The sequence below is a fragment of the Coregonus clupeaformis genome, chromosome 17 (genome assembly GCF_020615455.1).
Source record: "Coregonus clupeaformis isolate EN_2021a chromosome 17, ASM2061545v1, whole genome shotgun sequence".
Lineage (NCBI taxonomy): Eukaryota > Metazoa > Chordata > Actinopteri > Salmoniformes > Salmonidae > Coregonus > Coregonus clupeaformis.
This window is the reverse complement of record NC_059208.1, coordinates 56,937,471-56,955,611: the sequence shown is the minus strand read 5'-3', so window position 1 is coordinate 56,955,611 and position 18,141 is coordinate 56,937,471. Positions and strand designations below refer to the sequence as shown.

At 41.4% G+C, this 18,141-nt stretch overlaps 1 protein-coding gene across 1 annotated transcript in view; it reads left to right on the top strand.

Annotated features, from left to right (window-relative positions):
• LOC121586782 (CUB and sushi domain-containing protein 3) overlaps positions 1 to 18,141 on the top strand; it is a 759,103-nt gene that overhangs the window by 284,361 nt on the left and 456,601 nt on the right. Inside the window, exon 5 of the mRNA XM_041903753.2 lies at positions 11,534 to 11,741. Coding sequence (XP_041759687.2) covers positions 11,534 to 11,741 — 208 coding nt within the window. The remainder of the gene's footprint in view (positions 1 to 11,533; positions 11,742 to 18,141) is intronic.

The following is an 18,141-nucleotide window of genomic DNA, read 5'->3' as shown; positions in this document are numbered from 1 at the left end:
CAGCCCTGGTATATCAGTCCGTATACCACTGGTATGACAAAACATTCATTTTTACTGCTCTAATTACGTTGGTAACCAGTTTATAATAGCAATAAGGCACCTCGGGGGTTTGTGGTATATGGCCAATATACTACTGCTAAGGGCTGTATCCAGGCACTCCGCGTTGCGTTGTGCCTAAGAACAGCCCTTAGCCACAACACCCGCTCAGGCCTTATTGCTTAATTTGAATTTGTGATTAACCGTGATTCGAGTATGAGCATTGAGTACCCCACTGTTTATTTATCTGCAGCTAATTAATGTTCATCACAAAGTAGAGCTGGGATGATAAACCGGTAATTACCGACACCGACATTTCTATCTCATACTGAAGCAATTTTGCCTATGTCCGGTCATTTTCTATGATTACACAACGTTTCTGCTTGCATTAAACAATAGTCTATGGAACGGTGCGGCATATATTAAAGTGAAACGACATAGAAAAACGCATTGCGCTCCGGGAGCTCAACACTTACATCTATGCAGTTTTATTTCAACCAAGACTACAGCATTCAATCAGAGCCGTGTTCTATCCCATGCTTCCCAACACCTGTTGTTGGCAGTTCTCGCAAGTGATGTTGCGATTAGCCTCGTTCATTAGCGAGGGGAAATGAACGGCGACGAAGACAATGCAATCCCAGAAATCCAAGAACAATTACTGCCTAAGAAGGATGCTGTTTCAGTATGATACGTTGGATAAAAGAATGAAGACGAACACAAATGTCAAGTTCAATAGCCTTGTTCAAGCATTGTACACACGGAGTCCGGGGAACAGCCCAGCTAGTCGATTACCTATCAACTAGACTCCGTAACATCATCCTTTTCAATAGAAAGTGCAAACATAACGGCACAACATTAAGTTCTTAACAGTCAAGTCATAACAATTGAAAAAGCATTACATTTTATTTTTACTTCAGTTGTCATCTTCCTCTTTTTTGTTTATTTTTCTTTGTATATAAACAGAGGACAAGTTAACACAGTCCCTAAGCCTATCCTGTAGGACTAAGACCATGAGCTGGAGAGCTTGGTGGGGTAGAAGCCTCACCTTCAGTTGGCTCATGTCTCAATTCTGCGCCCCTTGCCCTTAGGCCTGGGCTGTGATCCAGCTCATCTAGGTGAGTGTATGGCGTATTCTGGTTTGTTGTCTGCTATGCTGCAGATCCACCCGATTGCGACGATAGAGGGAGCCACCAACATCCACCAGGTAAGAACATGGTGCAGCTCTCTGTAGACACGTGCCCAGCCTCCAAAGTCCTGTGTGGTCTCCCGTCAGCGGATTCATCCTTATCGTTTCACCCACCTCCAGCTCTGGTAGGTCTCGAGCAGTCCGGTCATAGAAGCACTTAGCGAGCTGCTTTCTGTGGCACAGGTTGTCCGTGACGCCAACCATGATGCAGGGCTCAAGTAGCTTGTTAGCTACAGGGATGGTAGTCTTCAGACGTCTGGACAGAAGGCGCTGTGCTGGGCTGCTGTCCATGTTTTCGGTGGGTGTGTTCCTCCAACGTAAGATGGCTTTCCAGGGGTCGTTGCTGTCACGCAAGGCCCTGCTTAACAGGTTTTTTGCAATCTTGACAGCTGACTCTGCCTTGCCATTTGCCTTTGGGTGTCTTGGAGAGGAGATCACGTTGGTCAAACTCCCATTCTGAGGAGAAACGCTTGAACTGTCGAGTGAATTGTGGGCCATTGACCGTGAAGACCTTGTCAGGCTGGCCTTGCCTTGCCTTGCAAACTGCGCCTTGCAGCGCTTTATGACCGTCTCTGCAGACAAGTCAGGGAGCAGTTCAATTTCCCAAAAGTCAGAGTAGTGATCTGTGGCTGAATAAGTCCATGCTGACAATTTGCCAGGCCCTTGTGGGCAGTTCATGCGACATCATGGTTTCCTTTTGCTGTTCATGAGCGTACTCATTGCATGTGGTACAGCTGCTGACAAAGTCTTTCATTTCTGATTGCATGTTTGGCCAGTATAATGTTTCACGTACCTGGTGGTAGCATGCATCACCTCCAACGTGACTGCAGTGTATGCGAGTAAGCATCTCTGGACGTAATGATTTGGGGATAATGACCTTCTGACCTCTGAACAAGATGCCATTTTGCACGCTGATCTCATCTCGAAAGGTCCAGTATTCTCTCACTGTGAAAGGTGTCTCCGCTTTCAGGTACCGCCAACCTGTGAGAACCATGGACTTCAGTGACTGTAGGTGTTCATCCTTGTTAGTGTGTTGCCTGATCTGGGCTAGGCGGTGATCTGTGACGTTTAAGTAGTCTGTCTGATTGATCTGTTGAACATCTTGTTGTTCCTGCTGTAGCGAACAGATGGCATGCCGCTGGTAGGCAGTGCCTCTGCCTGTACATTGTGCTGTTGCCCTGCTCAGTGTGTCGCTGATTTACATCTCTGGTCCTGGCTTGTAGACGACCTTCAGGCTGTAGTTTTGCAGAGTCAAGAGCATGCTTTGAAGCCTCTTGGGCGCATTTAGGAGAGGTTTACTGAATATGGCAATGAGTGGTTTGTGGTCATTTTCAGCGGTGACCAGCTCTCGACCATATAAGTAGTGATGGAAGCGCTGGTAGGAGAAGACGATGCTGAGGCTCTCTTTCTCATTTTGTGCATAGTTTTGTTCGGTGGGGGTGAACGCTCTCGAGGCAAATGCAACGGGCTGGCATCCAAGTCAACTTCGGTTGGAGTCGCTCTGGATTGTGACAGGCTTCGTGACGTCATAGTAGCGCAACACTGGAATGGATTAAGCCAGAGATTTCATATCCTGCACTGCGGCCTCGTGTTTGGGTAGTCAGTTCCATGGTGTGTCTTTGTCCAGCAAACCGGCACAGAGGCTCACAGACTGCTGATAGGAGTGGCATGAACTTTGCAAGATAGTTTGCAAAGCCGATGAGATGCTGTACTCCTTTTGCATCAGACGGGTTTGGCATGTCGAGGATCGCTCTGACTTTGTCTGGGTCCATGGAAGTGGACGTCTTTCACCTTGAACTGCAGCTTCTTCAGGCCTTTGGCCGAGAGAATGTGGCCATGGAAGTGGACCTCTTTCACCTTGAACTGCAGCTTCTTCAGGCCAAGGCGCAGCTTAACTGATCGGCAGCGCTCCTTCAGTGCCAGGACCTTCACATTGTGGTCGCGTACAGCTTCTTCGTCTGTGTCACCACAGCCTACGATCAGGACGTCATCAGCGATGGGTTCGCATATGTTTGGGGAGTCTCCCTCATGCCTATTTATTGCCTTACCTCCATAACTTGCTACATTTGCACACACTGTATATATATTTTCTGTTGTATTTCTGACTTTATGTTTTTTTTACCCCATATGTAACTCTGTGTTGTTTTTATTGCACTACTTTGCTTTATCTTGGCCAGGTCGCAGTTGTAAATGAGAACCTGTTCTCAACTGGCTTACCTGGTTAAATAAAGGTGAAAAAAATAAAATAAAATAAATGCATTTTGGCAAACACCAAACATGTTTGCTTTTTTTTTTTCTTCAAGCAATGGCTTTTTTCTGGCCACTCTTCCGTAAAGCCCAGCTTTGTGGAGTGTATGGCTTAATAATAATAATAATATGCCATTTAGCAGACGCTCTTATCCAAAGCGACTTACAGTCATGCGTGCATACATTTTTTTGTGTACGTGTGGTCCCGGGGATCGAACCTACTACCTTGGCATTACAAGCGCCGTGCTCTACCAGCTGAGCTACAGAGGACCACACGTAAGTGGTCCTATGGACAGATACTCCAATCTCCGCTGTGAAGCTTTGCAGCTCCTTCAGGGTTATCTTTGGTCTCTTTGTTGCCTCTCTGATTAATGCCCTCCTTGCCTGGTCCATTAGTTTTGGTGGGCGGCCCTCTCTTGGCAGGTTTGTTGTTGTGCCATATTCTGTCAATTTTTAGTAATGGATTTAATGGTGCTCCGTGAGATGTTCAAAGTTTCGGATATTTTTTTATAACCCAACCCTGATCTGTACTTCTCCACAACTTTGTCCCTGACCTGTTAGGAGAGCTCCTTGGTCTTCATGGTGCCGCTTGCTTGGTGGTGCCCCTTGCTTAGTGGTGTTTCAGACACAGGGGCCTTTCAGAACAAGTGTATACTGTGAGGGAAAAAAGTATTTGATCCCCTGCTGATTTTGTATGTTTGCCCACTGACAAAGACATGATCAGTCTATAATTTTAATGGTAGGTTTATTTGAACAGTGAGAGACAGAATAACACAACAATATCCAGAAAAACGCATGTCAAAAATGTTATAAATTGATTTGCATTTGAATGAGGGAAATAAATATTTGACCCCCTCTCAATCAGAAAGATTTCTGACTCCCAGGTGTCTTTTATACCGGAAACGAGCTGAGATTAGGAGCACACTCTTAAAGGGAGTGCTCCTAATCTCAGCTTGTTACCTGTATAAAAGACACCTGTCCGCAGAAGAAATCAATCAATCAGATTCCAAACTCTCCACCATGGCCAAGACCAAAGAGCTCTCCAAGGATGTCAGGGACAAGATTGTAGACCTACACAAGGCTGGAATGGGCTACAAGACCATCGCCAAGCAGCTTGGTGAGAAGGTGACAACAGTTGGTGCGATTTTACGCAAATGGAAGAAACACAAAAGAACTGTCAATCTCCCTCGGCCTGGGGCTCCATGCAAGATCTCACCTCGTGGAGTTGCAATGATCATGAGAACGGTGAGGAATCAGCCCAGAACTACATGGGAGGATCTTGTCAATGATCTCAAGGCAGTTGGGACCATAGTCACCAAGAAAACAATTGGTAACACACTACGCCGTGAAGGACTGAAATCCTGCAGCGCCCGCAAGGTCCCCCTGCTCAAGAAAGCACATATACAGGCCTGTCTGAAGTTTGCCAATGAATATCTGAATGATTCAGAGGAGAACTGGGTGAAAGTGTTGTGGTCAGATGAGACCAAAATCGAGCTCTTTGGCATCAACTCAACTCGCCGTGTTTGGAGGAGGAGGAATGCTGCCTATGACCCCAAGAACACCATCCCCACCGTCAAACATGGAGGTGGAAACATTATGCTTTGGGGGTGTTTTTCTGCTAAGGGGACAGGACAACTTCATCGCATCAAAGGGACGATAAACGGGGCCATGTACCGTCAAATCTTGGGTGAGAACCTCCTTCCCTCAACTAGGGCATTGAAAATGGGTCGTCGATGAGTATTCCAGCATGACAATGACCCAAAACACACGGCCAAGGCAACAAAGGAGTCGCTCAAGAAGAAGCACATTAACATCCTGGAGTGGCCTAACCAGTCTCCAGACCTTAATCCCATAGAAAATCTGTGGAGGGAGCTGAAGGTTCGAGTTGCCAAACATCAGGCTCGAAACCTTAATGACTTTGAGAAGATCTGCAAAGAGGAGTGAGACAAAATCCCTCCTGAGATGTGTGCAAACCTGGTGGCCAACTACAAGAAACGTCTGACCTCTGTGATTGCCAACAAGGGTTTTGTCACCAAGTACTAAGTCATGTTTTGCAGAGGGGTTAAATACTTGTTTCCCTCATTAAAATGCAAATCAATTCATAACATTTTTGACATGTGTTTTTCTGGATTTTTGTTTTGTTATTCTGTCTCTCACTGTTCAAATAAACCTACTGTTAAAATTATAGACTGATCATGTCTTTGTCAGTGGGCAAACGTACAAAATCAGCAGGAGATCAAATACTTTTTTCCCTCACTGTATATACTGAGATCATGTGACAGATCATGTGACACTTAGAATGCACACAGGTGGACTTTATTTAACTAGTTATGTGACTTCTGAAGGTAATTGGTTGCACCAGATCTTATTTAGGGTCTTGATAGCAAAGGGGGTGAATACATATGCACGCACCTCTTTTCTGTTATGTATTTTTTTTTTTTTTTTGAAACAAGTTATTTTTTGAATTTCACTTCACCAATTTGGACTATTTTGTGTATGTCCATTACATGAAATCCAAATAAAAATCCATTTAAATTACAGGTTGTAATGCAACAAAATATGAAAAACGCCAAGGGGGTTGAATTCTTTTGAAAGGCACTGTAGTTACTTTACACATCTGGTTGTTTTCTAAAAATCACAATGCAAATAAACAAAGAAAACATGTTATTATTTTAAAAAAATAAGGTTTTCCAATAAAACTTTGCTTAAAGATCAGAGAAAATCAGTGAGTATTATTATAGAGAAAGTCGGTGAGTATTATTATAGAGAAAGTCAGTGAGTATATTATTATAGAGAAAGTCAGTGAGTATTATTATAGAGGAAGTCTGTGAGTGTATTATTATAGAGAAAGTCAGTGAGTATATTATTATAGAGAAAGTCAGTGAGTGTATTATTATAGAGAAAGTCAGTGAGTGTATTATTATAGAGATAGCCGGTGAGTATTATTATAACGTCAGTAAGTGTATTATTATAGAGAAAGTCAGTGAGTGTATTATTATAGAGAAAGTCAGTGAGTGTATTATTATAGAGAAAGTCAGTGAGTGTATTATTATAGAGAAAGCCGGTGAGTATTAGTATAACGTCAGTGAGTGTATTATTATAGAGAAAGTCACTTAGCCTATATTAACCCAACCTTTATATTTTCCCTCTCTGTGCTTCTGTCCTTTTCCCCTAAGTGAGGCCTGATGAGCCTGTCTGTCAGTCACAAGCTCATTGACATTATATCTGGTGTTTGTATTATTGATGGTATTCATAAAGGGATTGTTATTAAAAGTTTATGTAATTTGACTTTTCCCCGGTCATCAGACTGTGTAATCAGCTCTGGATCAATCGTCACATGCTTCATAAATTTAGGTGTAGACTAACTTATAGGTCATTTTCCAATAATACAGAGTTAAAGACAAATATATATATATATATAGAGAGAGAGAGAGAGAGAGAGAGAGAGAGAGAGAGAGAGAGAGAGAGAGAGAGAGAGAGAGAGAGAGAGAGAGAGAGAGAGAGAGAGAGAGAGAGAGAGAGAGAGAGAGAGAGAGACCCGCCCAAGCCCCATCCTGTGAGTAAGCGAAATGCCCAGAGAGTATAACTATACAGTGGTTGACGAATAACAATTACCAGTAAAAAGAACATGGCTATATACAGGGAGTACCAGGTAATAACATGGCTGTATACAGGGAGTACCAGGTAATAACATGGCTGTATACAGGGAGTACCAGGTAATAACATGGCTATATACAGGGAGTACCAGGTAATAACATGGCTATATACAGGGAGTACCAGGTAATAACATGGCTAGATACAGGGAGTACCAGGTAATAACATGGCTATATACAGGGAGTACCAGGTAATAACATGGCTATATACAGGAGTACCAGGTAATAACATGGCTATATACAGGGAGTACCAGGTAATAACATGGCTAGATACAGGGAGTACCAGGTAATAACATGGCTAGATACAGGGAGTACCAGGTAATAACATGGCTATATACAGGGAGTACCAGGTAATAACATGGCTATATACAGGGAGTACCAGGTAATAACATGGCTATATACAGGGAGTACCAGGTAATAACATGGCTAGATACAGGGAGTACCAGGTAATAACATGGCTATATACAGGGAGTACCAGGTAATAACATGGCTAGATACAGGGAGTACCAGGTAATAACATGGCTAGATACAGGGAGTACCAGGTAATAACATGGCTAGATACAGGGAGTACCAGGTAATAACATGGCTAGATACAGGGAGTACCAGGTAATAACATGGCTATATACAGGGAGTACCAGTTAATAACATGGCTATATACAGGGAGTACCAGGTAATAACATGGCTAGATACAGGGAGTACCAGGTAATAACATGGCTATATACAGGGAGTACCAGGTAATAACATGGCTATATACAGGGAGTACCAGGTAATAACATGGCTAGATACAGGGAGTACCAGATAATAACATGGCTATATACAGGGAGTTCGATGTGCAGAGGTATGAGGTAATTGAGGTAGCTATGTACATATACAGTAGGTAGGGGTAAAGTCACTAGGCAACAGGATGGATAATAGACTAAGTGTGAAAGTGTTTGTGTGTGTGTGTGTGTGTGTGTGTGTGTGTGTGTGTGTGTGTGTGTGGTGTCAATATATATGTCTGCGCATGTTATGTGTGTGCGGGCGTATGTAGTGTTGGTGTGTGTGTGTGTGTGTGTGTGTTGGGGTGTCGGTGTAAGTACAGTGGGGAAAAAAAGTATTTAGTCAGCCACCAATTGTGCAAGTTCTCCCACTTAAAAAGATGAGAGAGGCCTGTAATTTTCATCATAGGTACACGTCAACTATGACAGACAAAATGATTTTTTATTTCTCCAGAAAATCACATTGTAGGATTTTTTATGAATTTATTTGCAAATTATGGTGGAAAATAAGTATTTGGTCAATAACAAAAGTTTCTCAATACTTTGTTATATACCCTTTGTTGGCAATGACACAGGTCAAACGTTTTCTGTAAGTCTTCACAAGGTTTTCACACACTGTTGCTGGTATTTTGGCCCATTCCTCCATGCAGATCTCCTCTAGAGCAGTGATGTTTTGGGGCTGTCGCTGGGCAACACGGACTTTCAACTCCCTCCAAAGATTTTCTATGGGGTTGAAATCTGGAGACTGGCTAGGCCACTCCAGGACCTTGAAATGCTTCTTACGAAGCCACTCCTTCGTTGCCCGGGTGGTGTGTTTGGGATCATTGTCATGCTGAAAGACCCAGCCACGTTTCATCTTCAATGCCTTTGCTGATGGAAGGAGGTTTTCACTCAAAATCTCACGATACATGGCCCCATTCATTCTTTCCTTTACACGGATCAGTCGTCCTGGTCCCTTTGCAGAAAAACAGCCCCAAAGCATGATGTTTCTACCCCCATTATTCACAGTAGGTATGGTGTTCTTTGGATGCAACTCAGCATTCTTTGTCCTCCAAACAAGACGAGTTGAGTTTTTACCAAAAAGTTCTATTTTGGTTTCATCTGACCATATGACATTCTCCCAATCCTCTTCTGGATCATCCAAATGCACTCTAGCAAACTTCAGACGGGCCTGGACATGTACTGGCTTAAGCAGGGGGACACGTCTGGCACTGCAGGATTTGAGTCCCTGGCAGCGTACTGTGTTACTGATGGTATGCTTTGTTACTTTGGTCCCAGCTCTCTGCAGGTCATTCACTAGGTCCCCCCATGTGGTTCTGGGATTTTTGCTCATCGTTCTTGTGATCATTTTGACCCCACGGGGTGAGATCTTGCGTGGAGCCCCAGATCGAGGGAGATTATCAGTGGTCTTGTATGTCTTCCATTTCCTAATAATTGCTCCCACAGTTGATTTCTTCAAACCAAGCTGCTTACCTATTGCAGATTCAGTCTTCCCAGCCTGGTGCAGGTCTACAATTTTGTTTCTGGTGTCCTTTGACAGCTCTTTGGTCTTGGCCATAGTGGAGTTTGGAGTGTGACTGTTTGAGGTTGTGGACAGGTGTCTTTTATACTGATAACAAGTTCAAACTTGTGCCATTAATACAAGTGGAGGACAGAGGAGCCTCTTAAAGAAGAGGTTACAGGTCTGTGAGAGCCAGTAATCTTGCTTGTTTGTAGGTGACCAAATACTTATTTTCCACCATAATTTGCAAATAAATTCATAAAAAATCCTACAATGTAATTTTCTGGATTTTTTTTCCTCAATTTGTCTGTCATAGTTGACGTGTACCTATGATGAAAATTACAGGCCTCTCTCATCTTATTAAGTTGGAGAACATGCACAATTAGTGGCTGACTAAATAAATAAAAAATTCCCCACTGTATGTGTGAGTGTGTGGGTAGAGTCAAGTGTGTGTGCACAGAGTCAGTGCAATAGAGTTAGTGCAAAAATTGGTCAATGCAGGTAGTCCATGTAGCTGTTTGATTAGCTATTTATCAGTCTTGTTTAGAAGTCCTATGGTTTGGGGGAAGAATCTGTTCATGGTCCTGTTGGTTCCAGACTTGCATTGGTACCGTTTGCCGTGTGGTAGCAGAGAGAACAGTCTATGATTTGGGTTGCTGGAGTCTTTGTCACTGCCTGGTATAGAGGTCCTGGATGGCAGGGTTCCTCGGCCCCAGTGAATCTTTGCATGCCAGGATGATAAAGTGAAGACAGGAGAGTTGATACAGAATGGCCGATCACTGAGTCTGTGTTTGTGTGCGTGGGTGTGTATGTGTGTGTGTGCGTGTGTGTGGGTGTGTATGTGTTTGTGTGCGTGTGTGTGTATGTGTGCGTGGGTGTGTATATGTGTGTGTTTGTGTATGTGGGTGTGTATGTGTGTGTGTTTGTGTATGTGTATGTGTTTGAGTACGTTGGTGTGTGTGTGTGTGTGTGTGTGTGTGTGTGTGTGTGTGTGTGTGTTTTGTGTGCGTGTGTGTGTGGGTTTGAGTGCGTGGGTGTGTGTGTTTGTGTTTGAGTACGTGGGTGTGTATTTGTGTGTGTGTGTGTTTGTGTGCGTGGGTGTGTGTGTGTGGGTTTGAGTGCGTGGGTGTGTGTGTGTGTGTTTGAGTACTTGGGTGTGTATTTGTGTGTGTTTGAGTGTGTGTGTGTATTTGTGTGTGTTTGAGTGTGTGTGTGTTTTTTGGTGTGCATATGTGCATGTGACTGTTTCTGTGCCTTTTGTGGTTGTGAATATGTGCATGTACGAGCATGTGTGTGGATGAAATAATGTTTCTACGTTTATCCCTGCTGTAGATTGTTTGAATAAAACATTGGCATGTAAGTCATTGCACCTCACATGCCAATGTCTGTTCCTCAGTGAGTCTATGTCTGTGTCCCTGTTCCCTCAAAATTCTGTTTTAGTTCTGGATAAAAGTGATCCTCCAATGAGCATCACTTTGCACCTTATTCACTGTATATCCATGCACACGGTCACGCACCATGTGCATGCATGTATACGTGGATCTATACGTTGTGTTATATGTTTGCCTTTCTGTATAAATTATATGTATATAATTTATAATGTCTGCACAGACCAGTCCATGTGTCTTTATCTGTACATATGTATCCAAACATTTCCAAAACAACAATAAAAAAAAAACTAATCTGAATCCGGTTTAATCTAAATCTAAACTTCATTCAAATTAAATTGTAAGTCCTTGATTAAAAAGGAGAAATAAGACAAGGGCAGAGCCTGCTGGGAAATACAGCTGGGACCTTTTGATTCCAAGAACCCATGTATAGATGGAGCCAATTAATAGTCATGACAAAGGTGAGAGAGAGAGACCACTAAATACTGTAAGATATTATATGTGGCATACAAAAGCTGCCACAATGTAATTAATTGAATTCATAATTTTGAAATTGGCTGGATAAAAAATCCATACTGTATGTGGTAAAATGGTTGTATATATTTTTTAAATATATACAAAGAAACATACATATGACGTTGCCTCAGTCAAAAAACTACAAAAAACCAAACAAAAAAAGGTTCAGCTGTTATTTTCTGCTGTATACTACTTACATGTGGAGTTAAGCCCGATTCCTAACAGAAGTCTTTCCGTTTGATTGACAGCTGAGGACACATGTGGTGATACTCTGAGGGGTTCAAGTGGCATCATTTCAAGTCCCAATTTCCCGAGTGAATATTACAATAGTGCGGACTGTACGTGGACCATACTTGCTGATCCTGGAGACACCATCTCCATCATTTTTACAGACTTCCAGACGGAGGAAAAATATGACTACTTGGAAGTGGAAGGGTCTGAGCCTCCGACAATATGGTGAGTCTGCTAATAACTGCTGCGCCTCTCTCTGTCTGTGTTGGTCTGGTCGGTGTTTCAGTTCATCAATGGTCATATTCTGTCTGGTGGTGCTTGTCACTCACTGACCGAAAAATGTGAATCACCTGATGTGAAGCAATAAGAGGACAAAAGTTGAGTCCTACTTTCGATGTATACAATCTGAGGTAAGCCTTTACTTTACAGATGCAATCACATAGTCACGTTGCCACCAGAAATGGCTACACTGTACGCTGAACTTGTTTGGCCTAGCATACTGACAAATCTGCATGTGTGTGTTGGTGCCGGGTTTTTCTTATAGTATGTTTTATGAGTTATTGCTTACAAGTAAATGCAAATAATCATTAGTCATTTTGGAAGTGCTTAATATTTTCTAATGTGCTTGTAATTACAATATTTTAGCACAGTGTTCTATTGATTGTTGGAAAATGTGTCTATCGATTACCTCCTCTATTCCTGTATACTAATTTGTTACTGATGACAGGAATCACATGGATAAGTATTGCTGTGTTTGGGGAGAGGCCAATGGCTCTTTTTCATCTCTCATGTTTTCATATTTTTCAAGTTGCCCCTTGCTTAGTGGTGTTGCAGACTCTGGGGCCTTTCAGAACAGGTGTATTTATACTGAGATCATGTGACAGATTATGTGACACTTAGATTGCACACAGGTGGACTTTATTTAACTAATTATGTGACTTCTGAAGGTAATTGGTTGCACCAGATCTTATTTAGGGGCTTCATAGCAAAGGGTGTGAATACATATGCACACCACTTTTCCGTAATTTTTTAATTTAATTTCACTTCACCAATTTGGACTATTTTGTGTTTGTCCATTACATGAAATCCAAATAAAAACCATTTAAATTACAGGTCGCAATGCAATAAAATAGTAAAAACGCCATGGGGGATGAATACTTTTGCAAGGCATGTAGTGCATCCTACAAGATTATATAGAGTTCTTATATGCCAGTAGTAATGGAGTTCTTATATGCCAGTAGTGATGGAGTTCTTATATGCCAGCAGTAATGGAGTTCTTACATGCCAGTAGTAATGGAGTTCTTATATGCCAGCAGTAATGGAGTTCTTATATGCCAGTAGTAATGGAGTTCTTATATGCCAGTAGTAATGGAGTTCTTATATGCCAGCAGTAATGGAGTTCTTATATGCCAGCAGTAATGGAGTTCTTATACGCCAGCAGTAATGGAGTTCTTATATGCCAGTAGTAATGGAGTTCTTATATGCCAGCAGTAATGGAGTTCTTATACGCCAGTATAATGGAGTTCTTATATGACAGCAGTAATGGAGTTCTTATATGCCAGTATAATGGAGTTCTTATACGTCAGCAGTAATGGAGTTCTTATATGCCAGTGGTAATGGAGTTCTTATACGCCAGCAGTAATGGAGTTCTTATATGCCAGTAGTAATGGAGTTCTTATATGCCAGCAGTAATGGAGTTCTTATACGCCAGTATAATGGAGTTCTTATATGCCAGCAGTAATGGAGTTCTTATATGCCAGCAGTAATGGAGTTCTTATATGCCAGCAGTAATGGAGTTCTTATATGCCAGTATAATGGAGTTCTTATATGCCAGTAGTAATGGAGTTCTTATACGCCAGCAGTAATGGAGTTCTTATATGCCAGTAGTAATGGAGTTCTTATATGCCAGTAGTAATGGAGTTCTTATATGCCAGCAGTAATGGAGTTCTTATATGCCAGCAGTAATGGAGTTCTTATATGCCAGTATAATGGAGTTCTTATACGCCAGTAGTAATGGAGTTCTTATACGCCAGTAGTAATGGAGTTCTTATATGCCAGCAGTAATGGAGTTCTTATATGCCAGTATAATGGAGTTCTTATACGGCAGTAGTAATGGAGTTCTTATATGCCAGCAGTATTGGAGTTCTTAGATGCCAGCAGTAATGGAGTTCTTATACGCCAGTAGTAATGGAGTTCTTATATGCCAGCAGTAATGGAGTTCTTATATGCCAGTATAATGGAGTTCTTATACGCCAGTAGTAATGGAGTTCTTATATGCCAGCAGTAATGGAGTTCTTATATGCCAGTAGTAATGGAGTTCTTATATGCCAGCAGTAATGGAGTTCTTATATGCCAGTAGTAATGGAGTTCTTATATGCCAGCAGTAATGGAGTTCTTATATGCCAGCAGTAATGGAGTTCTTATATGCCAGCAGTAATGGAGTTCTTATATGCCAGTATAATGGAGTTCTTATATGCCAGTAGTAATGGAGTTCTTATACGCCAGCAGTAATGGAGTTCTTATATGCCAGTAGTAATGGAGTTCTTATATGCCAGTAGTAATGGAGTTCTTATATGCCAGCAGTAATGGAGTTCTTATATGCCAGCAGTAATGGAGTTCTTATATGCCAGTATAATGGAGTTCTTATACGCCAGTAGTAATGGAGTTCTTATACGCCAGTAGTAATGGAGTTCTTATATGCCAGCAGTAATGGAGTTCTTATATGCCAGTATAATGGAGTTCTTATACGGCAGTAGTAATGGAGTTCTTATATGCCAGCAGTATTGGAGTTCTTAGATGCCAGCAGTAATGGAGTTCTTATACGCCAGTAGTAATGGAGTTCTTATATGCCAGCAGTAATGGAGTTCTTATATGCCAGTATAATGGAGTTCTTATACGCCAGTAGTAATGGAGTTCTTATATGCCAGCAGTAATGGAGTTCTTATATGCCAGTAGTAATGGAGTTCTTATATGCCAGTAGTAATGGAGTTCTTATATGCCAGCAGTAATGGAGTTCGTATATGCCAGCAGTAATGGAGTTCTTAAATGCCAGTAGTAATGGAGTTCTTATATGCCAGCAGTAATGGAGTTCTTATATGCCAGCAGTAATGGAGTTCTTATATGCCAGTAGTAATGGAGTTCTTATATGACAGCAGTAATGGAGTTCTTATATGCCAGTATAATGGAGTTCTTATACGCCAGCAGTAATGGAGTTCTTATATGCCAGCAGTAATGGAGTTCTTATATGCCAGCAGTAATGGAGTTCTTATATGCCAGTAGTAATGGAGTTATTATATGACAGCAGTAATGGAGTTCTTATATGCCAGTATAATGGAGTTCTTATACGCCAGCAGTAATGGAGTTCTTATATGCCAGCAGTAATGGAGTTCTTATACGCCAGCAGTAATGGAGTTCTTATATGCCAGCAGTAATGGAGTTCTTATATGCCAGTAGTAATGGAGTTCTTATATGCCAGTAGTAATGGAGTTCTTATATGCCAGTAGTAATGGAGTTCTTATATGCCAGTAGTAATGGAGTTCTTATATGCCAGCAGTAATGGAGTTCTTATATGCCAGCAGTATTGGAGTTCTTAGATGCCAGCAGTAATGGAGTTCTTATACGCCAGTAGTAATGGAGTTCTTATATGCCAGCAGTAATGGAGTTCTTATATGCCAGTATAATGGAGTTCTTATACGCCAGTAGTAATGGAGTTCTTATATGCCAGCAGTAATGGAGTTCTTATATGCCAGTAGTAATGGAGTTCTTATATGCCAGTAGTAATGGAGTTCTTATATGCCAGCAGTAATGGAGTTCTTATATGCCAGCAGTAATGGAGTTCTTAAATGCCAGTAGTAATGGAGTTCTTATATGCCAGCAGTAATGGAGTTCTTATATGCCAGCAGTAATGGAGTTCTTATACGCCAGCAGTAATGGAGTTCTTATATGCCAGTAGTAATGGAGTTCTTATATGCCAGTAGTAATGGAGTTCTTATATGCCAGCAGTAATGGAGTTCTTATATGCCAGTATAATGGAGTTCTTATACGCCAGTAGTAATGGAGTTCTTATACGCCAGTAGTAATGGAGTTCTTATATGCCAGCAGTAATGGAGTTCTTATATGCCAGCAGTAATGGAGTTCTTATATGCCAGTAGTAATGGAGTTCTTATATGCCAGTAGTAATGGAGTTCTTATATGCCAGCAGTAATGGAGTTCGTATATGCCAGCAGTAATGGAGTTCTTAAATGCCAGTAGTAATGGAGTTCTTATATGCCAGCAGTAATGGAGTTCTTATATGCCAGCAGTAATGGAGTTCTTATATGCCAGTAGTAATGGAGTTATTATATGACAGCAGTAATGGAGTTCTTATATGCCAGTATAATGGAGTTCTTATACGCCAGCAGTAATGGAGTTCTTATATGCCAGCAGTAATGGAGTTCTTATACGCCAGCAGTAATGGAGTTCTTATATGCCAGCAGTAATGGAGTTCTTATATGCCAGTAGTAATGGAGTTCTTATATGCCAGTAGTAATGGAGTTCTTATATGCCAGTAGTAATGGAGTTCTTATATGCCAGTAGTAATGGAGTTCTTATATGCCAGCAGTAATGGAGTTCTTATATGCCAGCAGTATTGGAGTTCTTAGATGCCAGCAGTAATGGAGTTCTTATACGCCAGTAGTAATGGAGTTCTTATATGCCAGCAGTAATGGAGTTCTTATATGCCAGTATAATGGAGTTCTTATACGCCAGTAGTAATGGAGTTCTTATATGCCAGCAGTAATGGAGTTCTTATATGCCAGTAGTAATGGAGTTCTTATATGCCAGTAGTAATGGAGTTCTTATATGCCAGCAGTAATGGAGTTCTTATATGCCAGCAGTAATGGAGTTCTTAAATGCCAGTAGTAATGGAGTTCTTATATGCCAGCAGTAATGGAGTTCTTATATGCCAGCAGTAATGGAGTTCTTATACGCCAGCAGTAATGGAGTTCTTATATGCCAGTAGTAATGGAGTTCTTATATGCCAGTAGTAATGGAGTTCTTATATGCCAGCAGTAATGGAGTTCTTATATGCCAGTATAATGGAGTTCTTATACGCCAGTAGTAATGGAGTTCTTATACGCCAGTAGTAATGGAGTTCTTATATGCCAGCAGTAATGGAGTTCTTATATGCCAGCAGTAATGGAGTTCTTATATGCCAGTAGTAATGGAGTTCTTATATGCCAGTAGTAATGGAGTTCTTATATGCCAGCAGTAATGGAGTTCGTATATGCCAGCAGTAATGGAGTTCTTAAATGCCAGTAGTAATGGAGTTCTTATATGCCAGCAGTAATGGAGTTCTTATATGCCAGCAGTAATGGAGTTCTTATATGCCAGTAGTAATGGAGTTCTTATATGACAGCAGTAATGGAGTTCTTATATGCCAGTATAATGGAGTTCTTATACGCCAGCAGTAATGGAGTTCTTATATGCCAGCAGTAATGGAGTTCTTATATGCCAGCAGTAATGGAGTTCTTATATGCCAGTAGTAATGGAGTTATTATATGACAGCAGTAATGGAGTTCTTATATGCCAGTATAATGGAGTTCTTATACGCCAGCAGTAATGGAGTTCTTATATGCCAGCAGTAATGGAGTTCTTATACGCCAGCAGTAATGGAGTTCTTATATGCCAGCAGTAATGGAGTTCTTATATGCCAGTAGTAATGGAGTTCTTATATGCCAGTAGTAATGGAGTTCTTATATGCCAGTAGTAATGGAGTTCTTATATGCCAGTAGTAATGGAGTTCTTATATGCCAGCAGTAATGGAGTTCTTATATGCCAGCAGTATTGGAGTTCTTAGATGCCAGCAGTAATGGAGTTCTTATACGCCAGTAGTAATGGAGTTCTTATATGCCAGCAGTAATGGAGTTCTTATATGCCAGTATAATGGAGTTCTTATACGCCAGTAGTAATGGAGTTCTTATATGCCAGCAGTAATGGAGTTCTTATATGCCAGTAGTAATGGAGTTCTTATATGCCAGTAGTAATGGAGTTCTTATATGCCAGCAGTAATGGAGTTCTTATATGCCAGCAGTAATGGAGTTCTTAAATGCCAGTAGTAATGGAGTTCTTATATGCCAGCAGTAATGGAGTTCTTATATGCCAGCAGTAATGGAGTTCTTATATGCCAGCAGTAATGGAGTTCTTATATGCCAGCAGTAATGGAGTTCTTATATGCCAGTAGTAATGGAGTTATTATATGACAGCAGTAATGGAGTTCTTATATGCCAGTATAATGGAGTTCTTATACGCCAGCAGTAATGGAGTTCTTATATGCCAGCAGTAATGGAGTTCTTATACGCCAGCAGTAATGGAGTTCTTATATGCCAGCAGTAATGGAGTTCTTATATGCCAGTAGTAATGGAGTTCTTATATGCCAGTAGTAATGGAGTTCTTATATGCCAGTAGTAATGGAGTTCTTATATGCCAGTAGTAATGGAGTTCTTATATGCCAGCAGTAATGGAGTTCTTATATGCCAGCAGTATTGGAGTTCTTAGATGCCAGCAGTAATGGAGTTCTTATACGCCAGTAGTAATGGAGTTCTTATATGCCAGCAGTAATGGAGTTCTTATATGCCAGTATAATGGA